Genomic DNA, 24415 nt, shown 5'->3' with positions numbered 1-24415 from the left:
CGATCTAAGACAACTCCAAAAGACTCTTGATGGAAAATGCTATACACACCCAGAGAAAAAACTATGGAGGCTGAATGCAGATCAAAGCATACTATTTGCTCTCTCTCTTTTTTTTTTCTTTCTCATGGTTCCTCCCCTTGGTACTAATTCTTCTTTACAACATGACTAATGTGAAAATATGTTTACTAAAAATGTGTATGTTGAGCCTGTATCAGATTGCATGCTGTCTTGGGAAGGGGGGAGGGGAGGGAAGTGGAGAAAATTTAAAACTCAAAAGCTTATGGAAATGAATGTTGCAAACTAAAAATAAATTAGTTAAAAAAAAATGATACATTTCAGTTCCTCCCTTCTTATGTCCTTGATCATAGGATAAGCTTCTCCCAGTTTGAATATAAACAGCTATCCATACATAAAGTATATGGACAGTCTAAAAGCTGTGATTCTCAGTACCCTCTGTACCCTTTTCTGTCACCATATTACAGAAGTGGGAAGGGGTTTCACAAGAAGTGTATTTTTCTTTTATTCATGGGTTGACATGGCCAAAGAATTCATTATCAACTGGCCAGACTACCAATCATGAGTTTCTCTAAACTTAGATCATTTCTCAGAAGGCAAACTTATTCTCTCTTGATTTTTTTTTTTTTTTTTTTGCTTTTTGGTGAGGCAATTGGGGTTAAGTAACTTGCCCAGGGTCACATAACTAGTAAGTGTTAAGTGTCTGAGTCTGGATTTGAACTCAGGACCTCCTGACTCCAAGGCCAGAGCTCTATTCACTGTGCCACCTCACTGCCCCTAAGGCAAACTTATTCTCCTGCTGAGACTATACTGAAAGATTTTCCAGTATGCAAGAAACATAGCTTGAATATAGCCTTCCAGAATCCAGGATCACTACCACAGTATGATGAGGCATCAGCAAACGACTTTATGAAAAGCTATAAAAAATAAATGTTTATTAATATATCATTTTTACGTAATTTACATTTCCCAATATATCTCTACCTCCTAGAGGGAATTCCTTATAACAACTTAAAAAAGAAAGACCAATTAGCAAAACCAACCAACACATTGAAAAGGCAGGATGTGTTTAATAAATGTTTATTGGATTGGATTGGATTACCATATGCTAGGTGCTAGAAGTGAGTGCATTAGCATCTCATCCTCCATAGATAAAGATAGTCATCCATATATTCCTCCTCATCCCATAGGACTCTTGTCCATTCCTCTAACTAATCCAGTCATATTTTTGGGGGCTTTACTTTTGCACTCTTTTATTGCATGAATATTGCTTGACTACCAATGTATGAAAGCACAGGCTTTTCTGTGTGACCAGCCCATCTTTTCTCTGGTTATAAATTTCTCTGTTATAAATATTTTTATATTTATTTATAAATATTTTATACAATATTTTATATATTTATTTATAAATATATTTCTCTGATATAAATATCCTTTACACTGGTTCTCCAATTAGATGGTATAGTGGATAGGGTTCTAGGCCTGGAGACAGGAAGACCTGAGTTGAAATCCACTTTTGTTTACTCAGACCCTTGGCAAATCACTTGACCCTTCAGTGCCTCAGTTTCTTCAACTATAAAATGAGGATAATAATAACACCTATATCACAGGGTTGTTGTGAGAATCAAATGAGAATATTTATGAAGCACCTAGCACATAGTAGGTACTTAATAAATGCTTGTTCTCTTCTCCTCCCTCCTATAGCTATTTTATAATTTCTTGATATCTGAGAGCTGCTGAGTAAAGTTATCTCTGTTTTTGCCTCTTTCAAAGAATCTTAACATATGCATGGGAGAGTAAATCAGCTTACCCCCTCCCCAGACCAGCTTGAGCCTCCCTCACCTGAGAAAGGCCTAAAACCTGGATTGGCCAAACAGAAGAAACACATTTATGTCCCACTCTGAGTTTAACCTATATATAATGCTTTGCATGCTCTGGCATAACACACATACTTTGCTTTGTTCTCTGAGTGAACCCAAAATGCCTCTTCCTGCGTTAGTAACTACAAGACCGGATGAAGTTGACCAGGAGCATTTTTCAGTTTATGACTGACAAGGACCAGGTGCCTTGAACCATACACTATCTTGAATAATGGGTTTTTTATTATCTTGGCATTTTATGGACACTGTTATGTTATGTTATGTTATGTCATGTTAATGATAGAAGAAACACAGACATCCAGGAACTATAATTTCAATTGACACTTTGGCATCTCTTTTATCTTATTGTATTTATGAATCCTATTAAGAATTCCTTTCTTATATTATGGTAAACACATGTGGGGACTATAATTTTGGCTGACACAGGCATCCTGAGTTGGAATGGCTCTGAGGATATAAGGTCCTCCTTACTCCTTAGCTGTCCTTCTTTGAGTTCACTTTGAATGACTTCCATGTATGGAAGCATAGTCACCTGATTTGAGAGAAATAAACATCCACATGCAACGTAATTCTGTTTGTTATTTGATCAAGCCTCTGGCTAAAGGTGAACCCCAATTCTGTTTGTTCTTTGAACAAAGCCTCTGGTTAAAGGGGAAACCTGATTCTTTTGTTCTCTGAACATGCCTCTGGTATAGGATGACCAGTTGACAGAAGATAACTTGTTGAAAGAGAATCTTTTTTTTTTTTTTTTTGGCTAGGCAATGGGGGTTAAGTGACTTGCCCAGGGTCACACAGCTAGTAAGTGTTATGTGTCTGAGGTCGGATTTGAACTCAGGTCCTCCTGAATCCAGGGCCCGTGCTCTATCCACTGAGACACCTAGATGCCCCAAAACAGAATCTTTAAAGCTACATTTTGTTCTACTCCAATCCTTCTTTCTCAATATCCTTGCAACGAGCATAAGCATTATATTGTCTGCATCTTTCCTATGATGACATATTGCTATAAATAAAGCAATTTAGAAGGACTCAAAATTTGGTGGCATCCAAGGGACAACGGAGAGAAGGGCAGTGGGCACAGTAGACTGCATGCAGCAATTCCCAAGATGATTGGAGAAGTAATAAGAGTAAAGAGATGTATGAGCAGAATAGGAAAGTGAACTGGTGAGGAAGGGAGAGGACCAGGCATGACAAATTAGACAGCTAGTCCGCTGGGCTACATTGGTACCCACCTAACGTCAAAGGCCTGAAACCCCTGTGAGAGGAGGCCCACTGGAAGAGAAGGTGTGGCTGGGTTGTGATCTGCACCTACATCTATGAAATCTTCTGCAAGAAACCCTTCCCAGTGCTCCTCCATGCTAGTGCCTTCCCCTTGTAAAGTTGCCTCCAATTCATCATCTTGTGCATAGTGATTTGCATGTTGCCTCCCCACACTGGACTGTGAACTCCTGCAGGGCAGGAGCCGCTTTTGCCTTTCTTTGTATCCAAAACACTTATCACAAGGCTGTGCACTTTGTGGGCTTTTAATAAACGTTTGCTGACTTGACAAATCCATCAAAGGACCCACGTGTACTTGTTTGGGCTCGGTGACTCTGTAATATCCTAGGCCCAGCGCTGCCTTAAACAGGGAAAGAGCTCGATTAACTTTGGTTGGTTGATTGGGTCTGGCTCCGCCCCACCCTCAGTAGGAGACGGTCGCGCATGCTCAGTCTGGACAAGGAGATGCGTATATACATTTTATTCTTTAGAGGGAGAGGCAGTCGTTCGATAGACTTTCTCTGTGATGAATCCTGCGGGTCTTCGGTTCAAGAGAACCTGTGGCACTCATACGGGATAGGGAGATGAACAAAGATGACAGAATTGCCGTGCAGCTGCCACGTTTACTCTTGGTGTTGGGTAAGTTTTCTAGGAAGAGCTCACCGAGCATGAGCGGAAGTCACGCGTCATTTTTGGTGACCTCAGTGACAAGCTGCCTTGAAAATACCTTTTTCGTTTCTGTGTCTCGTTTCACTCACAGGCAAAGGGACAAACACACGTACATGTCCGGAAAGGACAGTGCATTTGAACGAGTATCACGCTGCCCAACGGCGTTCTAGCTTCCCTTAGTAAAGATGATGGAGGCGGAGGAGACCAATAGGAAGAATGCTTCCGGGTCGCCGTGTGCCCTGATCTAAGATGGCGGACGAGGCCACCCGGCGTGTTGTGTCCGAGATCCCGGTGCTGAAAACGAACGCCGGGCCCCGGGATCGGGAGCTGTGGGTGCAGCGACTCAAGGAGGAGTATCAGGCTCTTATCCGGGTTGGTAACGATTTCTCGGTCGTCTGGGTTGGGGGAGGGGGAAGGTGGAGAAATAGGTACTTCGGGAATAGACTCCGGGCGGAAGCTGCTTCCGGTTTTTCTTTTTTGGACCCCCTCTCCCCAGAACCCCAAGATGCTTGAAGGGAGAGTGGAAGAGAAAGTTTCCATATTCCGAGCCACAAGCCTCGCGGACCCTGATCGTTGCTCCCTTACGCGCAGAGCGTTAGTGGGGCGCCTGCAGGAACGTGACGTGTCTCTCCTGCCCAGGAGTGTGCCCGGGGGCCCCGGATGAAGCCTCCAGAAGGCCAACATCCGAGTTCTTTTGGGGGGCCCAGCTCCCTAGGCTCCGTTTCTCCTCTGGAAGACTAACTACCCCCCGGGGAGTGCGGCAGCCGCGGGCAGGGAGCTCACAGAGAGCACGGAGGGCGTGGAGGTGATGCGCCTTCGATGGAGATGCTTCTCTTTGACTAAGTCGCCCTACCCTGTCCCACTCCGCAGCTCCACACTTTGCTGCCTAGAAGCCCCCGAAGGAGAAAGGCACTGGGCATCTCAAACTGGACATGTCCAAAACATAACTCGTTATCCTTCCCGTTAAACCCACCCCTTCTCCAGGTTTTCCTATTTCTGTTTAAGGGCGCTACCATTCCAGGTTCACAGGCTGGAAGTCTTCCTTGACTCTTCCTTCCCCTTTCTGGTTCTATCAATATTGAGTCACTTGTGCCAACATAGCTTAAATCTGCTCCCATTTCTTCATATACACAGCTACTGTGGTTCAGAACCTTACTGAATCTTGTCTGGACTACTGTAACATCCTTCCAATTTCACTCTCAGCTTTCAGTCTGTACTCCACCCAGCTAGCCAGTTAATATTCATAAAACATACATCCAGCTAAACCATTTCCGTCCTCAAAATCTTCAGTGATTTACTATTGCTCTAAGATAAAATACAGAGTTCTCAAGACTGGCTTTTAAAGGCCTCTTCAACTTCATGTTATTCCTTTCACACTGTAATAATTAACAATAGTAATTATAATGTTTTTGTAATAATATGTGTATCAAATGGTTATTTTATATGTTTATATAAATATATAACATTTTTTATACAGTAACTACTGTGTGCTAGGCACTGTACTAAACACTTCAGAAATAATATTCTTTTACTCCTCCCAGTAATTCTGGGAGATAAGTGCTATTATCTCCATTTTACAGTTTAGGAAACTGAGGCAAAGTCTCCATTGAATTAAATTGAAGCTAGGCCTTTCTCTAGTAAAACAGGAAGGTAGCCAATGTTATGTTAAGTGGCTTCTTCATGTTTTCCTGACTTAGTCAGTCCTTTCCCTTGGACCACTCCATGTTATACTTTAGCCAAATTGTTTGACTTACTATATAGCTTTACCTCTCTGGCTTTGCACAGGCTTTCCCTGTTACTGGAAGCCACTCCTTCATCACCCCCACTTAGAATCCCTACCTTCCTTAAAGACTTAACTAAGGTGGGGCAGCTAGATGGTGCAGTGGACAGAACACCCGCCCTGGAGTCAGGAGGACCTCAGTTCAATTCTGGACTCAGATGCTTGACACGTACTAGCTGTGTGACCCTGGGCAAGTCACTTAGTCCCAATTGCCTCACCAAAAAAAAGAAAAAAAAAAGACTTAACTAATGTACCCCTTCTTACTCAAGGTCTCTGGTTAGTGTTGTTTTCCTTGTCAAAATATCTTGTAGTTATTTATCTGCATAAATATTGTAAAGACATCATTCCCAGTAAACTAGAAGCTCCTTGAGGGCAGGAACTGTTTGATTTTTGTGTTTTTTATTCTCAGCAGCTCAGTGCCTTACACATGAATCATATTAAGTATCTGTTGAATTAAATTGAACGTGGGCTCTTCACTAGTCAAACAGAAAGGTAGCTGGTGCTGTGTATAGATCATCAAACTGGAAATCAGGAAACCTGGTTTCTAATCTCTGCTGTGTTCCTATACAGCTGTGTGACTTCACCTTTCAGGGCCTTAATTTTGCAATAGCTTGCTGGTGGGTCTGCCTGCCACAAGTCTCCCCCCACTCCAATTGTCCCTACACTCAGTTGTCAAAGTGATCTTCCTAAGGTGCAGGTCTGACCCTGTCACTACTTGACGCCCCCCCTTACCTCCACTCAGTCAACTCCAGTGATTCTCTCTTACTTCCAGGATCAAATATAAAATCCTGTATTTGGCATTCAAAGCCCTTTGTGACCTGCTGTCTTCCTCTCCAGTCTTCTTGTACCTTACACCCCTCCATGTAGTCCTTAGTTAAATGACAGCGGTCTCCTTGTGGTTCTTCAGACAAAACACTCCACTTCTTGAATGGGCATTTTCAGATTGGCTGTTTCCCTAGCATGGAATGCTGTCCCTTCTTATCTTCACCCCTTGGCTTCCTTCAAACTCTAGCTAAAATTCCTCTTTCTACAGGAAACCTTTCCCAATTGTTCTTAATTTTAATGCCTTCCCTCTGCTGATTATGTTCAATTTATCCTGTATATGATTTGTCTTTACTTAGTTATTTGCCTGTTGTCTGCCTTATTAGTTTGTGGACTTCTTGAGAGCAGCAACTATCTTTTACTTTTTTTTTTTGTATCTCTAATACTTAGCATAGTGCCTAATACATAGTAGGCCCTTAATGTTAGAATAGGTTTCATGGAAAGAGTCCTTTATTATGAGAAATCTGAAAGGGTTGGGTTTTTTTTTCTTTTTGGCTAGGCAGTGGGGTTAAGTGACTTGCCCAGGGTCACACAGCTAGTAAGTGGCAAGTATCTGAGGCCAGATTTGAACTCGGGTCCTCCTGACTCCAGACCCAGTGCTCTATCCACTGGGCCACTGAGCTACCCCTAAATCTGAAAGTTTTAAAGAGATGGAGATATCCTTAAATTCTTTCCCCACCTTCCCCTCCAACTCCTCAGATGAAATTTTCTGTTACAGTAAGAGTGTTGTAGTTAGGCCTATGACTGGCTGGGGAGGTGTCAAGCTGGCCCAGGAGAGCCAAGTTTAAATCCTAACATTACCACTTAATAGTTACTTTACCTCAGGTACATCACCTAATTTTCCCTATCTTCAGTTTTCTCATTTTATATAAAAAAAAAAACCAGATTATAAAACTTGGATTACTTGCCTCACTTGGTTGCCAGGAAAGTGCTTTGCAAAGCTTATAGTGTACTAAATATCTATCAGTCATTTGGAGAGCTAAATCTTCCTGCTGTTACTTGTCTGGGTGTATTGAAGAAAGGCTCATTTCTTCAAAGGGATATCTGCTTTGCCTTACAAGGAGCATCTCTTTGATAGTACACAGCCAGGACAAGGGAGAGAATAACTCAAATTTTTTAGTACTTTTTGAACATTTTCTCATTTGTTCCTCAAAATGAAGCGGTGTAAATATTATTATTCCCTGGTGCACAAGTACGGAGTCTGGGAATCAGAAGATTGTGTGACTTGTTCATGGTCACAGATCCCCAGTGATCTGCTCTATCTCATGGGAAACCAAACCACATCTGTCTGGGACCTCAGCCTTTGGCAGGATCAAAGGTGACCCAAGTCAAGGCCAGAGGGATTGTTAGGTTATTCTGAAAGGCCATGTGGCCACATTTCTCCATGGTGAGAGAATCCTTTTCCCTCTGAACTGCCTCAGTATTTTCAAGTTTCCCATCACTGGAGATTTTCAAGTGAAGGCTTTATGACTACTTATTGGTAATTTTGTAAATATCCCAACAGGGTATGGGTTGGACTAGATGACCTTTGAAGTGCCTTCCAGCTTTTAAGTCTCTGATCCTATACTCCCTCTGTACCTTTAGTACGTGGAGAATAACAAGAATGCTGACAATGATTGGTTTCGACTGGAGTCCAACAAGGAAGGGACCAGGTAGGCATGGCCTCTGGGAGGAGGGGGGGAAGGTACTTGAATGGATAGGATTAGGGGTCTGGTACCCCAAATCTCACATGTAGGGCTGCTTCCCCTTTTCCTCCTCCTTCCCAGTCAACCTAGTGCTTGGTAATGCTTCAAACACAGCTCCCAGGTTTCCATTTACTCCCAGTTCTTGCCCCACAATGGTCTTTCCAGGCCTATAACCCAAGGTAAAGAGTCTGTGTGGTATGGGTGAAAAAGAGGGGAATAGAAATGGGTCTGAAATCTTGGAATTTATTACAGATGGTTTGGAAAATGCTGGTACATCCATGACCTACTTAAGTATGAGTTTGACCTCGAGTTTGATGTGAGTGTGGTGGGATAGAAAATAGGGTGGTGGGGGAAATAGGGGAACCCTCAACATGCAAATTAGTCTCTTGGGCTAAGGAAAACTAAGAGAATGAAGGGATGAAACTGGGATTGAGGAGATAAGGGTACTTTGGGGAAAACATTGCTAACCAACAGCCACCTCCATGGCTGGGGTTGTAGAACCCTGCATGGGGAAGTTCATGACTCTCTTATTCTTCTAGATCCCGATTACATACCCCTCTACTGCACCAGAGATTGCTGTCCCTGAACTGGATGGAAAGACGGCAAAGATGTATAGGTTGGGACTGAATTGGAGATGAGAAAATGTTGGGACAAGGGGAGCTCATGTCAGAGGGGTTTTTAACCTCCCCTTTCCGGAGAATGGGATGGGGATGTTGATTGGCCCTTATCTTGGCTTAATTTGCCAGGCAGGGGAGGGACATTTCTCTCCATTTTCTTTCCTGTTACTGTTATACCGTGTAGTTGGGGAACCTCAAGTCTTCTCACTTTCCTTATCTCTCCTTCAGGGGTGGCAAAATATGCCTAACTGAACACTTCAAACCCTTGTGGGCTAGGAACGTACCAAAGTTTGGGCTGGCTCATCTCATGGCTCTAGGGGTAAGTGTGGTGGTATATGGAGAGATATATCTATAGATACCATATATAAAAATCAATGTCAGGGGAATGGCCAGAGATGGGGTAAGAAAGAGAGTTGAGAGTTACAGAGGGCTGGAAATGTTGCTGGATTTCCTCAAAGAATCTCTCAAGATCGGAATTTCTCTTGAGTCAAAGCATGCTGTGAAATTTCTGTGGATTCCTTATCTTGTAGTTGGGCCCTTGGCTGGCAGTAGAGATCCCAGACCTGATCCAGAAGGGGATGATCTACCATAAAGAGAAGTAATGTCTCTGTCTGAACTTGTAATGTGCTCGGCTCCTGCCTCCTTCAGCCATCACCACCTTCGTTCACCCACCTGATACAAGGGGTCTTCTCTGCCTTATGCCTTGAAGTTGAGTGATTGGGCCGCTGGGTTGCATTGCTACAAATAAGCTTTGCCCCTACTCAGTCTGGCATCACTTGGAGACAGGGCTGAGAGCAGCTGGCAGACATTGGGACCGTGATTCCACCACTTCCCCACTATTTGGAAAGGTGTGAGTATCCTGGAGAAATGCAGCATGAAAATTTGTGTCATCTCCTGTGCTGGAGGCAGTAGCTAAGCCTTCCTTGAATAAAAGCTGCTTTCCCTGGCTTCTGTGTCTCATTCATTTTTGCTTGAGGAAGAGGGAGGGCAGAGGGAAGAGGTGTTAGCAATTTACAACTGGGGAGTGGACTTGAATTGGGCAAGTTGCAGTAGTTGCCTCTGACCTAGAAGATAAAATACAATTTTTTCAGCCTGGCATTTAAAATCCTTCATTCTCCAAAACTACTTTTTCAGTCTTACTTAATACTGCTTCTTTTCTCATATTCTACATTCCAGGCACAATAGACTATTAGCTGCCCAGGATCATTTTGCTTTTTGCCTCCATGTGTGTGTAAGACTTCCCTCATGCCTAAAACGCGTTCCTATCTCTGTTAAAATCCTTCTGTAGAGAAACTTCAAGATTCAATATCTGACAGAGAAAAAGGACCCAAAGGCACAAAAATATAGCTTTTTTGTGGTATCAAACAACTGGAAACGAAGAAAGTGACTGTCAGTTGGGAAATGGCTTGACATATTATGGTATATGTATGTAATGGAATACCATTGTGCTATATAAAGGGGTGGTTTCAGAGAAACCCAGGACATGAAGGAACTGATGGAGAGTGAACAGAATATTGACAACAACATTGTAAATACAACTTTGAAAGACTTAACAACTCTGATCAATACAATGACCAACCAGAGGACTCATGAGTGATGAAGCTTGCTACTTACCTCCTGACCCAGAGGTTATAGACTTAGGTTACAAATTGAAACATTTTTTGGATGTTGCCAGTGTGAGAATTTGTTTCCTTGATTAAGCATAGTTACAAGGGTATTTTTCCTTTTTCCTCAAGGTAGAGGAAGGGGAAGGAAGAGAGGATGGAGATAGTTTTTTGTTACTTGAGAAAAATAAAGCTGAGGCTCAGCTCAGGTGCCATTGTCTTTATAAAGCCTCAGCTTTATAAAGTATCAGCTTCGAATTATAGAAATCATGTAAATCTAATAAGCTTTTACAAGAACAAAATTAGTACTACTACAAAAAAAGGGAAGCTGTCAAATATTCCTGATTAAGGTCATATCTAAAGAGCTAGGCAATACGTACTCATGAGAATGACTTTCTAAATAGACAATCAAAGAACATGAACAAGCAGTTAAAAATACACATTTTATTGATGCCTTTTGTCCTTCTATCACATTTCATCTCCTCCAGTTCAAACCTCCTTTTAGACAAATGCTTAAGCAAAAATAATGATTGCAGCTGATAATGTACACCACGTAATGTCCTAGTAGCCCCCTGCTTTTCTGTGGTGAGAGGGTGGTATGTTTTATTTTGTGCTCCTCTCTGGAACCTTCATTGATTTTTCAATTACTCAGAATGGACAGGCAGAAGAAATACAAACCATTAAAAACCACTTGATAGTGTTCCAAATCACTAAAGAGAAACACCAATTAAACTAAAACTTCATTACATATCATCATACTGGCAAAGATGACAAGTGGTGAAAATGGTAAACAGTCATTGCTGTGGCAATGTAAACACTTCAGTACCTTGTCCAGTACGAGAGTTCTGGAAAGCAAGTTGAAACTATACTAGAAAAGTCAACAGAGTGTAAATACCCTTTGGCCCAGCCATCTCACTGATAGGCATACTACCCTAAGGAGATCAAAGACTGAGGGAAAGATCTTATGGACAAAAAACATTTATAGTGACTCTGGAAAATTGGAGACAAAGCAGATGCCTATCAGGAAAAGACTGAAGAAAATGAAACTTGGGAAGATGTGTATGAAGCAATGCAAATCGTCCAGAACCAAAGGAACAGCTTTCTAGATAACAAGGAAATATTTCTGCTCAATTCTGACTTTGAATGACCGCCCCCCCCCTTCTCAGAGGTGATAGATGCCGAATGAGGCAGGAATATACTTACATGATCAATATGTTGGTTCGCTCTGGGTACCTACACAGGTTTCTATTACAGACCTAGGGGGTCTGGGTTTAAGGCGGGGTGCTGTCAGAAAGGAACCGAGGAATAAAAAGCTTCAGTAAAAATAATTGGCCTAGAACACTCCGAATCTCTCTTCTGCCCCTATGCAACCCTACTTTGCATTTTCCAGTCACTTGCATCTCCGGATTTCCCACCCCCAACAGAACGTTAGCTTCTTGGTCATTTTTCATCACTGCCTCCTGGGGAGAGCAGGATTTTGCACACTGGTGGGAACTTCATAACTGAGTGAATGAGCGGATGCACTTAGACTGTAGGATCGGCCCCTGCTGCACCTCTCAGCAAAGCCCCCTCCAGGCCAGGCTGGGGTTTGCTCAGGTTGGCTAGCTCTGGGTTAGTACCAAGTCAGAGCTGTTACAGCCTTGGAGATGGCAGACTGAATAACATGAGACCTGGGGGAGAAGGCCCGCCCCTTCCTCGTGACTGACAGCTCCCCCTACCCGAGCCTGGCAGCCTGCAGTTCCCTGTCAGTCAGGGAACCTGTGCCCGGTGGCCCATCAGAATGACGCGGGAGAAGACGCATGGCCAAGGCCTTGGAGACCTCCGACTCTGGGCTCAACTACTACAGTTGGTTGCGTTTCCATGGCACCCACCGCGGGACGCAAGGGGCGGGGCGACGCCAGTGCCGCGAAGGAGGCAGTCCGAGCGAATGCTGCGCTGCGCAGGCGCTCTCGTTCCGGGTGAAGCTCGGGCCCGGGCGCCGGGCGGGAGGAACAAAGATGGCGGTGGCGCCTGCGGCGGGAGCGGCCTCGGCGGCGGCAGGGCCAGCAGCCGGGCCCGCGGGGGGGGTTCTCTGGGGCAGGAGGGGGTGGCCCTGAACTGGGGCCCGGGCCCGCCTGGCCCCCTGCCGCCTCGCTGGGGACAGGTACAGGCTGAAGCGCCACGGTGGGTGGGGTGGGGGGGGCGATGCTGTCCTCCCGCCGCTGGAGCACCGTCTGGGGCTGGGGGCACGGACCCGTGTGCCGGCGGCGTCGGGGGAGGGCCGCGTTTGCAGCGGCTGGGCTGGGGGCGGGACGCCGCCGCTGAAGTGGGAGGATGGCCGGCGGCCTGTCCGCGGCGGCCCGGGAGCCTCCTGCACCCGCAGCCAATCAGCGGCGACTACATCCCTGGCCCTGGGCAGAGGCATCTGGGGGGAGGGGAGGCCCTCGCGGGGGAGGGGACGCGGGCCGACCCTGGCCCGGGGCGGAGGTCCAGAAGACAGGGCTGAGCGTGGGGTGGACTCCCCGGGTCTTCCTGCGAGGCTGTGAAGTAGCCTTCTGTTCGCTTTGCAAGGGCCCTGGAACCCAGAGGGGCGCGTCCCCTGTCGGGGGTAGGACCCCAGCTCCCCGCACAGCCTGGGTGCTCGTGGTTGTGTAGCCCTGGGTGCTTAGCCAAGGGTGCCGACTAGAGTGCGGGCAGTGAATGGGGTGAGGAGCTGGAGCTGGAGCGAGGATGCCCAGCCATCCACCCAGCCTCCCGGAGGGAGGCCCAAATGTGGATGGGCACCGCCCCCGAGAGGGGTCCTGGGGCTGACCCTTTCTTCTCCTCCCAGGGCCTGCCCCGGGTCTCCACTATGCCCCAGGCTTCGGAGCACCGACTGGGCCGGGCCCGTGAACAGCCCATCAGTGTCCAGCCCCGGGTGGGAGCCAAGCTACCCATCGGCTCCAGGGCCAGGAGCAAGGAGCGCCGAAGCCCAGCGCCTGCGCCTAACCCCATGCTAAGGCCACTGCCCCCTCGGCCCGGACCCCCTGAGGAAAGGTTCAAGAAGCTGGAGCTGGGGCGGGGGAGAAACTCAGCCCCTCGCTCTAGGGGCCCTCTCCGGGCTGATCATGGAGTGCCCCTGCCCGGCTCACCACCTCCCACTGTGGCACTGCCTCTGCCATCCCGTACTAACCTGGCTCGGTCCAAGTCTGTGAGCAGTGGAGACTTGCGGCCAGTAGGGGCTTTAGGTGGACATCGAGGCTGCGGGGAGCTTGGGGCCGCGCTGAGCCGCCTGACTCTCCGGCCTGAGCCCCCAGTGCTGAGACGCAGCACCTCTCTTCGTCGACTTGGTGGCTTCGCTGGTCCCCCTACCCTGATAACTATTCAGTCAGAGCCCCCTCCCACCCATGGCCCCTTTCTCACGTCTGCTCGGCCCCTGGAGTCTGTCCACCCTGATGACAAGATGGTGAGGACTGTTTTATATAGATCAGTCTCCGAACCTGAGCTCCCTCATACCCCTGGGCTTCTGACGCCATTGGGTTCCCTGTCCTTGCCTCTTTCTCAGTCTCTTCCCCACCCCTTCATCATTCTTCTTGTCATATGTAGGCAGTGCTAACTAGTATAGCCCCCTTCTATTCTCCCTTTCCCTTCCTGGGCTCTTGAGACCCTTTTCTGGGACACCAGAGGCCCTTCAGAATCTCCTACCATATGGTCCTGCATCAGCCCCTGGGGATTCAGTTTAGTTATTTGGGATTCTACTTTAAGTCTCTATGCCCTTCATTCCCCAGTGACCTCCCCTCTCCACCCCCCCCCCATCTCTTGGTTTGTGGCTAATTAATCTCTGGGGCTAAGTAAGGTGGGGCTAGGAATATCTGAGGGAGCATGGGATAGCTGAGTAAGCTATTGCTGTGCTAGCTGAACTAAGCATAGTTGGGGCCAGCGAGGGAGGCTGCCACGGGGGCAGGAGGGGGTCACAGGGGCAGGAGGGTAGAGGCTGGGGGCAATTGGGGAGTCATGCCAGTGCTAGAGGAACTGCCCCGGGAACTGCAGCGCCGACTGGCTGGGCAGAACCGGAATGGGCTAGGAGGTGGGACAGCAATGGCAGAGTCAGTGATGCACACAGCTGTGCTGGGGATACTACTCATGGCCAGTGAGGTAGGGGACAAAGGGATCTGTGGAGGGATTGAGTGTAAGTCAGAGGATAGGAAAAAGGGACCCAGAAAGTCAGCTCTCTTGGAAGGGGAAGACACAGGTTGGGGATTTTGTTGTGGTGTCTGGGAGCCCTCAGCTTATCATTGTTCCCTTTTCCTAGGCTCATCACACACTGCTCTTGGGGTCTGGCCACGTTGGTCTCCGGAACCTGGGTAATACGGTAAGTGCCCTTCAATCCCTGGCAACAAGAAAAAGGGGAGGGAACTGACAAAATTGATGACTTGAGATGAGGCAGAGCAGTGTCCTTGCCCTTTCTGGAGGTGGGCCTGAATGGAGAACTTGGTGTGTTCCACAGTGCTTCCTGAATGCCGTGTTACAGTGTCTAAGCAGCACAAGGCCACTTCGGGACTTTTGTCTTCGGAGAGACTTTCGGCAAGAGGTTCCTGGTGGAGGCCGGGCCCATCAAGAACTTACTGAAGGTAGGGGAACATACCCTGATTCATTCCTCGTAGCCTCATTGTTTTCCTTATTAATAGCATGTAGTAATATACTTTATATTATTATTTTATATGTGATTAATGTAATTAGCATTTTGTATTTGTGTGATGCTTAACAGTTTTTCAAATTTTGTTCACATCTGTTAATCTCATTTGATTCTCACAATATTCCTGTGAGGTAGGTAGAGCAGGTATTATCCCCATTTTACAGATGAGGAAACTGAGGCTCAAAGAGATTAAATGACTTTCCCAAGATTACCCAGCTAGTAAGTGGCTGAACCAGCATTAGAATATAGGTCTTATCATTCCTAGTCCAGTGGTCCCTTTGCTCATTCCACCCAAATTCTCCAACTTTTGAAAACTACCCTTGATACCACTGCCACCTCCATCAACAAATACATCTGATATAAATGTATCTGCCCTCTCCATAATGTCCACTAATCCCAAAGAGACAACTTCTTTCCTCCAGTGCCCCTTTTCCACCTCCCTCTTCAATGGTTCACCTTTGTCCATCATCCCATAACAGCCTTTGCAGATGTGCTGGGAGCTCTGTGGCACCCTGACTCCTGTGAAGCTGTGAACCCTACACGTTTCCGCACTGTCTTCCAGAAATACGTCCCTTCCTTCTCCGGATACAGGTGGGGGTCTTGTAGGAGGAAGAACTTCCCTCTGGCCAGGTTGGTGAGGGGTAGGGGTGGGACAGGGCAGGGCAACCCTAAGCAGAGGTAAGAGGAGGATTCTTAAAATGTCACTCATGAAACTATAGATAACCCTTATTCTGGTGTGGGATGCTGTCTGGGAAAGGGGGACAGGGAGGATAGAGTCAGTGTCCACCAGTCACTGTTTGGCTGTAGCCAGCAGGATGCCCAGGAGTTCCTGAAGCTCCTCATGGAGCGGCTACATCTAGAGATCAACCGGAGGGGCCGCCGTGCCCCACCCATCTTGGCTGATACCCCAGCCCCCTCTCTACCCCGGCGAGGGGGGGCCCTCCTTGAAGAGCCTGAGCTAAGGTAAGGGGAGAGCCTTCTTTCTTATCCTGATCCCCCTTCCTTATTTGCAAATCTATTAGTTTATCCATATTTTCTGTATATAAGCTCATTAGGCTTAGGAATGCAGGGTTCGAAGTGACCCTTTCTCAAGGGGGGAGAAGGCAGGGATGCAGCAATGATTTGGAAAGAAGGGAGCAGGGATAGAATGAAGTGGGGAGAAGGTGAATGTTGCAGAAAGGGATTGAGGGGGAATAGGGAGTTGGCCTAGCTGAAGCTTTTAGGGAAAGGGAGCAGACTTAGCATGGTGGAAGGGGCAGAAGAGGACTCCCACACATGAGAAGTGGGGTAGAAGAAATGAGACACAGAAGAAAAGCCTTCTCTTTCTCTCTTTGTGTGTTCATGTCTTTATCTTTGTTTCATCTTCCTTGACCTATGAGACGTTCCGTAATGCCCTTACCTCCTACAAGGTTAGTGAAGAAGCAAGGAGGGAGAAAAGAGCACAAGGCTCACTTGGGGGCACTTAAGAATGGGGCCTTTTCTAGTGAGAGAGAGGGCAGCCTGAGGCTGGTACCCTGTCTTCCTGGGGCCTCAGGACTGTTTTCCATGCTCTGTGACAGTGATGATGAGCGAGCCAATCTAATGTGGAAACGATACTTGGATCGAGAGGACAGCAAAATCGTGGGTATGAAGGCAGTGTGAATGGAAAAACGTAGTAGGGATGAGGTAGAGAAATGGGGAAGTGGGACTGGGAAGACTGAAATATACTATAGAAGGGAGGAATATATGGGCAGTATAAAAAGCTGGGGGGGGGGTGAATATTAGCAATAGAAATGGGAACAGGGCATTTTGTACAGGTGGGACAGAGCTTCGGGGCTAAAACTCATCTTCCTGACACCTTTTGTTTTCTAGACCTGTTTGTTGGCCAGTTGAAAAGTTGCCTCAAGTGCCAGGCCTGTGGGTATCGCTCCACGACCTTTGAGGTTTTTTGTGACCTGTCCTTGCCTATCCCTAAGGTGAGGGTTTAGGGGGATTTAAGGGTCTGTGAGCTAATGGAGCCTATTCCCAGCCTGCCATCTTGGGTTTTCATTGTTTTTTTTTTCCTATCATCTGTGTTAGTGATGAGTAAATGTCTATCTGTCTTTGCAACTGTAGCACTGTGCACTTTCAACTATATATCCTTGGACCTTACTAAACTTATTCCTCTAAGTTTGGGAGTGAGGGGGTTGACCCCCTAGGGGAGGGTACCTGAAGGGGAATCCTGGGTCAAATTGAAGTTATAAGGATACCATTTCCCTTTTTCTCCAGAAAGGGTTTGCTGGAGGGAAGGTGTCTCTTCGGGATTGTTTCAGCCTCTTCACTAAGGAGGAAGAACTGGAGTCAGAAAATGCCCCGGTATGCACCAGTGGGGGAGGGGAGACAGAGCCGTAGCATGGAAGACTTAAGAGTTACCACACACAGTGAGAGGGGAATTGGAAGATGCTTCACTTGTTGCCCCAATATTCATGATGGGGGGGGAAGGGGGGTTAATCATAAGTGCCTCTGTTCAGGTGGGCATGAGGGACAGATTGTAGGATACCAAGTGAATGGAGGGCACAGACAACTTGAACATGTTTAGGATGTGGGACGTGTTACCTTCATTTGCCATGCAGGTGTGTGACAGATGTCGGCAGAGAACACGGAGCACCAAAAAGCTGACTGTGCAGAGGTTCCCCCGGATCCTTGTGCTCCGTATCCTGCTCTTGGGATGGCCTCTCCAAGTCTCCCCTCACCCTCACGTACTGCTCATCTGTTAGTGCTTCTATAGGCACGCTCTCCTCAAGCTCTTCATACTCTTTGAGGTTGAAGAGATTGCCCTAAGAGAAGTAGGGTGTGAAGTGGGTCTGGTCTTCCTTGGGGTGGGGGCAGTGCATGATATCTATCTCTCCAGCTGCTCTTCATGGAGAGTCAGTAGCTTTAGTCTGCCAACATCCCACCTTGTTTCCCTTCACTCCATGTTCCTTAACTGGGGCCTAGACCTGAATCGGTTTTCTGCATCTCGAGGCTCTATTAAAAAAAGTTCTGTTGGAGTTGACTTCCCCCTGCAGCGACTGAGCCTAGGGGACTTTGCCAGTGATAAAGCTGGTAAGTCTGGTTGGGTGGCTCCCTTGGGAGGTGGAGGAGGAATACCAGGGGACTCTGGTGCCCAGGGGAGGCAGTCCTGGGGGAAGGACTTAAATAGCTTTAACTCTACAGGGAGTCCTGTGTACCAGCTGTATGCCCTTTGCAACCACTCCGGCAGTGTCCACTATGGTCACTACACAGCCCTATGCCGGGGCCAGACTGGTTGGCATGTCTACAATGACTCTCGGTGAGGACAACTACCTTCTCTCATTCTTATCTCAGAATTTTCTCAACACCTGCTTCTGACACTCAAATCCAGAACAGGAGCCAGTATGGGGAAGGGAGGAAAAGGGGAGGAGGGTATGTGTTTTAGGTGGCTGGGATTCTTCTGCCCTCTCCTGGGCCCTGGGGAACTTGGAGGTGACCACATCACCAACCACCTCCCTGGTCCTGTTCCCCATTCTCCAGTGTCTCCCCTGTCAGTGAAAACCAGGTGGCCTCCAGTGAGGGCTACGTGCTGTTCTACCAGTTGATGCAGGAGCCAGTGAGGTGCCTGTGATAAACTCCAAGTCCCGGGACCTGTGAAGCCCTCTTGATGCCCATTAATCCCAGACCTCCCATTTACCTCAGAGACGTCTATTTTTGTGTCTTTTTAATCTGGGAGGGGCTGTCTCCCCTGTATTTTTTTTATTAAAACAAAAACAACCCCTTAACACCTGGAGGCTTCCCCGGCCTCCCAGACCCGTGTACAGAGCTGCCCAACCTCTTGCCCATGTACAGCCCCCATTCCCACTGCAGTCTCACTTTTTGTGAATAAATTTAATAGGAAAAAAAAAGAGCAAAGTGTCTGTTTATAGTCAAGACCTCGGGGAAAGGCCCCTCTCCTGGATTCCTGCAGCCCCAACGGGAGCCTTCGTCCTTCTCCAGTGACCGCCTGGGGGCCCGCGGAGCCCTGGGGGGCAGGGAGGAGGGTCGGAGGCCGGGACTCGGGTTCAGGGACGACGCGCCTCCTCGCGAAGCTTGGGGGCCCCACAGGCCCCCTCCGTGTTGACAAACACCCGCTGCGTTGCCGGGCGCCCTCGGCTCCCGCAGGCCTCGCTTGTTGCTAACATCAGCCTGCTGTTTATGGAGCTCTCTCCCCACGGTCCCGGCCTCCGGCGGCCCCAGTTCCTCCACCACGCGCTCCGTCCCTGGGGACCGTGCCCGGCCCCGTTCTCCCGCCGTGCCAGGGGCCCCCAGCTCTCCCTGGCTACCTTCTTGACCCGCAGCCCGAGTGCGGCTGGGCACGGACGGGTTAAAAAAACACGCCGGCAGTTGGCCCCGCCCCCTACGGAAGCGGCCCGGGGACTCGGCGTCTTTATTGGTACAGCCTACGGAGGGGTTTCTGGCCCCGCCAATCCGAACCCACGAAAGTACCGCGGCCCGGAGCGAGTCTCCCGAGAGTAAGTGGACGGCGAGCCAGAAGGGACTGCCGGGGTCCTGCGGGACAGGGAGGCCTGGCCACTGACTGAGGTCTCTCGGCCATGGGAGGAGGTCTGGGCCCGCCCTCCTGGGGCCTGAGTCTCCGCTCCGGCCTCCCTGGATCCTGCAGGGTCAGATAGCGCGGGGCGCGGCCCTTATCTGCTCTCCCGGCCAGCGGCTTGGGGGCGGGGTCGCCGGAACCCGGCGACCCCCCATTTTCCATCTCCCCCTGCCGTTGCTCATTCTGGCTCCCGGCTTCTCCAGGTGAGTCTTGGATTGCGGGGTCCCAGGGGTGGGCCCAGCCCAGTGGGGCCCCCGTGGGAAAGAGTTGGGCGTCCGCTGCCGGCCGGACGGACCCAAGTGCCCCGGGGGCGGGGGGCAGCGGAGCCCCCTGTGCAGCGGCCGCCTCCTTTTCCTTCCTCAGGCCTCCTGATGCCCGGGACCGTGGCCGTACTGGGCGGCGGCATCAGCGGCTTGGCCGCCTGTTACCACTTGAGCCGGGCCCCTTGGCCTCCCAAGGTGAGTGCCCTGCCCTGGCCCGTCTTTTTCCGATCCCCCACCCCGTTCTTTCGAAAAACGAAAGCTTGGGGTCCTCAGCCCCCGCCAGTGAACCCCAACTTTGACCTCAGTGGGTCTTGCACCCCGGGGCGAGCAGCCCATGAGTGGGGAGCCGAGTCTCGTGGCCGTGGGCCTCTCCCACCCTTCTCCCCCAGGTGATCTTGATCGAAGCCAGCCAACGCCTCGGGGGCTGGATTCGGTCAGTCCGAGGGAAGGATGGAGCTGTCTTTGAACTTGGACCCCGAGGAATTCGTCCGGCCGGAGAGTTAGGAGCGAGGACCTTGCTCATGGTGAGGGGGCCTGAACCGTGGGAGGGGGAGAAGGGTTTTCCTGCGTGGTCGAGTGAAAGAAAGATCACCTTTAAGACGACCCCCAGCCCACGCTATACCCCCGGCTCAGTCTCTTCCTTTAATTTTTCTTATTCCTGGGTGGGTGGGGTTTGTTGAGGGCAGGTGTCAGAGCTTGGCTTGGACTCTGCGATTTTGCCGGTTCCCGGCAGCCGTCCTGCTGCACAAAACCGCTTCCTGTATGTCGGGGGAACCTTGCACCCTCTGCCAACTGGCCTCAGGTAGGTTTTACCTTACCTTAAATACCTTAGTTCTGGCCCTTCTATTGACAAACTGTGCTTTTGCCCACTCTGCCACCCTCTGCACCCACCCACCCTCATTTCCTGTTTCAAGGATGCTTCTTTAGCCTCAAATTCCTTGATTTCTCTTATATCAGTTCTCCTGGTTATAGCAAACCCTTGGTAATAATACTCTGGGGTCGAGGAGCCTTTCCAGCTGACCCTTCCTCATCTTGGACTCTTTCTTCCCTTTGAATATAGGGGACTATTCCTTCCAGCCCCACCTTTCACCAAGCCCCTGTTCTGGGCTGGGCTTAGGGAACTGACTGCTCCTCGGAGCATGGAACCTGATGAGACTGTGTACAGTTTTGCAGAGAGGCGCCTGGGACCAGAGGTAAGTCCACTATAGAGCTCCCTTAAATTCTCTTTTCTTTTTTTTATTAATTTATTTTGATATATCAACAATCACTTCCATATGCTTTTGAGTTTAAAATTTTTCTCCCCCTTCCTCCCCACCACCCTCCCCAAGACAGCGCACAATCTAGTATAGGCTCTACATATGCATTCCTATTAAACATATTTTCACATTAGTGATGTTGTAAGAATTAGAACCAATAGGAGGGACCACCAGAAAGAGGAAACAAAACTCAACAGAAGAGGAAAAAAAAATAGCAAATAGTATGCTTCGATCTGCATTCAAATTCCATAATTTTTTCTTTGGATGTGGATAGCATTTTCCATCACGAGGCCTTTGGAGATGTCTTAGATCCTTGTATTGCTGGGAAGGATTAAGTTTATCACTATTAGTCATCACACAACATGGTTGTTATTGTGTACAACGTTCTCTTGGTTCTGCTCACTTCACTCAGCATCAGACCATACAAGTCTTTCCAGGTTTTTCTGAAGTCAGCCTGTGCATCATTTCTTATGGAACAACAGTATTCCATTACATTCATATACCACAACGTGTTCAGCCATTCCCCAATTGATGGGCATCATCTCAATTTCCAATTCTTTGCCACCACACAAAAAGCTGCTATATATATTTTTGTATATGTAGGTCCTTTTCCCATTTGTATGATCTCTTTGGGATACAGACCTAGAAGTGCTATTGCTAGGTCAAAGGGTATGCACATTTTTATAGCCCTTTGGGCATAGTTAATTGCTCTCCAAAATGGTTGGATCATTTCACAATTCTACCAATGATGCATTAGTATTCCAATTTTCCCACATCTTCTCCATCATTTATCATTTTCTTTTTTTGTCATGTTGGCCAATCTGATAGGTGTGATGTGGTACTAAATTCTCTTTTCAAAACCCGATAGCAGGACACCATCCCCACCATCTTGCACCCAGGTTCACCATTGACATCCTTTGGGAACATTTCCCACACTGCTCACCTTCACTGCACATCTTTCCCATGGGGCACCAAAATCTCAAACTTTCCCAGCCCTTCTCCATTCGGGAAGAAAGCTGTCATTGAGAAAGGCAAGGATGCAAAGTCTGGGAGAACCAAAGGCCTGACATCTTTTCCGTTTCTGTCTTTTTCTGAAGGTGGCTTCCATCGCTATGGACAGTCTTTGTCGAGGAGTATTTGCAGGAGACAGTAGAGTTCTCAGTATCCGCTCCTGTTTTCCCAGTCTCTTTCGGGCTGAACAGACTCATCGATCTATTCTGCTGGGGTTGCTGCTGGGTGCAGGTAAGGAAGGGCAGCTCTGAGGGGGGATGATTGGTGGATGTAGAGAAAAACTGACATCTATTCCCTAACTCCTCTAGGACAGAGCCCCCAGCTAGATTCACCTCTGATTAGTCAGGCTAGAGCTGAGCGTTGGAGCCAGTGGTCTCTTCGGGGAGGGCTGGAGACACTGCCCCAGGCCTTGGGCACCCACCTGATTCATCAAGGAGTCACTGTTCTAACGGGTCAGGCAGTTTGTGGACTCAATTTCCAGTCCGGTCGATGGCAGGTAAAAATGGTTCTGGAGATAACCTGCCCCTCAGGGCTGTCTGGCCGTATCTTTTTCTGATTGGGTTTGCCTCTGCTGTTTAGTGGACTAAGTAGTAGGATAAAGAATACTGTGTCCCTACTGACCTCAACTGAGCTATCTCTTTCCCTGATCCCTAAACTATGAATACCTACTAAGCTGACTGCCCAACACTGATGTACTCTAGGATGGAAGGGGTGCTTGTGACAACATCAGGCACTCCCATTTTCCACCAGGAGTTTTGGTAAGGGGTATCCATTCTCTTTGCAATGCAGGTATATGACTGAAAATGAAAACATGATGTTTGTGAGGGAAGATGAATGTGTAGGAAGGACATTGCCACAGTGTACAGGCCTTTCTCCGCCCCCCCAGAATTTGAGTTATACCTCTGATCCATTTCCATCTGTTTCCCCATCTCTTGTCTCTCTCAGGTGTCTCTGGGAGATAGCAGCCTGGAGGCTGATCACATCATTAGTGCTGTCCCCGCTGCAGGTAGTGGGGTGAGAGGGTGCTCCCCCTGGGTGGTGGTGGGGCAGCATTCTCCACTTTCTCTGGGGGTGGGATTGAGCAGTAAGCTTTTTGTTATCTCACCTTTTATCTTTCCCTGCAGGGACTGGTTGCCAGGAGTCCTTCCCTAGAGGAAGGTGCCAAATGACCATGTCTCTCTCCCTCCAGTATTAAGTGAATTACTTCCCTCTGAGGCAGCACCTCTGGCCCAGGCCCTGGCTCCTATTCGTGCTGTATCTGTGGCTGTGGTGAATCTGCAGTATCAGGGGGTTCATCTGCCTGTCCAGGTAAAAGGGAACAGAGGAGGGACTTTGGAATAAGAAAACATGGGCATGTCTGAGACTCTACCTCACTGACATAACTTGCCCCTCCCCCAGGGTTTTGGACACCTGGTGCCATCTTCTGAAGATCCTGGTGTCCTGGGAATTGTATATGATTCTGTTGCCTTCCCTGAACAGGATGGGAGCCCTTCCAGTGTTAGAGTAACGGTGAGAAAGTGTCCTTACTGGGGGCTATCAGGCAGCAAAAGGTGTCAGATGTGAACTAATCTCCACCTCTGCTGCTTACTTGGCTGTGGTTAATTCAGTTCAGACTTGACATCTATAAAGAGGGAATGATTTTTTAAGAACAAACCAAAAACTTACCCAAAGTCATGACCTGGTATCATCCCTTCTGTGGTTAAAGAGATCTTATTATGTTGGAGAATGGGGGAGAAAGGCTGCTTGATGTTATTTCTGATGCTAGGTGATGCTGGGGGGAGCTTGGCTGCAAGCACTGGAGGATGGGGGGCAGAAGTTACCTGAGGAACTATTCCAACAACAAGCCCAGGAAGCAGCTGCCACACAGTTGGGGCTAAAAACGCCACCAACTCAAAGCCTGGTTAGCCTACATAAGGTAAGTTAGGGGAGAGGGATAAAGGGGAGAGGGCTAGGAAGCCACCCCTAACCTCTTGATCTTCTCTTTTCAGAGCTGCATTCCCCAGTATACCTTAGGCCACTGGCAGAGACTAGGTAAGTTGTGGGCAGAGGGGGAGACACACAGTGATAAAGGGTCAAGAAGTAAAAATTCAACTGTGGTATTTCCCAAATCTTTTCCAGAGGCAGCTGCCCAATTTCTAGCCGACCATCAACTGCCTCTGACTCTAGCTGGAGCATCTTACGAAGGTGTTTCAGTCAATGACTGCATTGAGAGTGGGCGACGGGCTGCAGCTCGTGTCTTGAGCACTGATCCTGACCTTTGACCTACAGCCTTTTTTCTTATCCCTGCAGGCCAGGGGCTCCAGTCAAGACTAATAAAATTGCTCTAATTGGACAGTAGCTG

At 48.4% G+C, this 24415-nt stretch overlaps 3 protein-coding genes and 1 long non-coding RNA gene across 6 annotated transcripts; 3 read left to right on the top strand and 1 right to left on the bottom strand.

Moving 5' to 3' along the window:
• The first annotated feature begins 3627 nt into the window (after positions 1-3627).
• On the top strand, positions 3628-9669 carry UFC1 (ubiquitin-fold modifier conjugating enzyme 1). The gene is made up of 7 exons (XM_027854892.1): positions 3628-3788; positions 3910-4190; positions 8005-8072; positions 8358-8421; positions 8645-8721; positions 8951-9041; positions 9253-9669. Exons 2-7 carry the CDS (start codon positions 4068-4070, stop codon positions 9322-9324), a joined length of 495 nt encoding a protein of 164 aa, XP_027710693.1. The 5' UTR covers positions 3628-3788; positions 3910-4067; the 3' UTR covers positions 9325-9669.
• A 28-nt stretch (positions 9670-9697) lies between these two features.
• Positions 9698-12142, bottom strand: LOC114037883. The gene is made up of 3 exons (XR_003568521.1): positions 12045-12142; positions 11530-11610; positions 9698-9786 (listed from the first exon to the last, which is right to left on the bottom strand). It is a non-coding gene; the product is annotated as an uncharacterized LOC114037883 (long non-coding RNA).
• Positions 12143-12440: 298 nt separating this feature from the next.
• Positions 12441-18852, top strand: USP21 (ubiquitin specific peptidase 21). Of its 3 annotated transcripts, XM_027854788.1 has the most exons (14): positions 12441-12469; positions 13136-13750; positions 14597-14656; positions 14792-14915; positions 15460-15571; positions 15788-15943; positions 16360-16389; positions 16540-16604; positions 16832-16935; positions 17228-17314; positions 17572-17650; positions 17936-18043; positions 18155-18269; positions 18491-18852. In XM_027854788.1, exons 2-14 carry the CDS (start codon positions 13157-13159, stop codon positions 18579-18581), a joined length of 1725 nt encoding a protein of 574 aa, XP_027710589.1. In that variant the 5' UTR covers positions 12441-12469; positions 13136-13156; the 3' UTR covers positions 18582-18852. The 3 variants fall into 3 exon arrangements, with proteins under 3 accessions (XP_027710589.1, XP_027710587.1, XP_027710588.1); XM_027854786.1 differs by lacking the exon at positions 12441-12469 and having other exon boundaries at positions 12847-13750; XM_027854787.1 differs by lacking the exons at positions 12441-12469; positions 16360-16389 and having other exon boundaries at positions 12851-13750.
• Positions 18853-19658: 806 nt separating this feature from the next.
• On the top strand, positions 19659-24411 carry PPOX (protoporphyrinogen oxidase). Its single transcript, XM_027854849.1, has 13 exons — positions 19659-19747; positions 19908-20002; positions 20197-20331; positions 20494-20609; positions 20868-21000; positions 22161-22305; positions 22383-22570; positions 23020-23080; positions 23264-23382; positions 23473-23583; positions 23840-23989; positions 24063-24105; positions 24193-24411. The coding sequence occupies exons 2-13, from the start codon at positions 19916-19918 to the stop codon at positions 24333-24335; spliced, it is 1431 nt and encodes a 476-aa protein (XP_027710650.1). The 5' UTR covers positions 19659-19747; positions 19908-19915; the 3' UTR covers positions 24336-24411.
• The last annotated feature ends 4 nt before the right edge of the window (positions 24412-24415 follow it).

Source organism: Vombatus ursinus, unplaced genomic scaffold (genome assembly GCF_900497805.2).
Source record: "Vombatus ursinus unplaced genomic scaffold, bare-nosed wombat genome assembly UNPS02010639.1, whole genome shotgun sequence".
Taxonomy (NCBI): domain Eukaryota; kingdom Metazoa; phylum Chordata; class Mammalia; order Diprotodontia; family Vombatidae; genus Vombatus; species Vombatus ursinus.
This window is presented reverse-complemented; position numbering and strand designations above follow the sequence as displayed.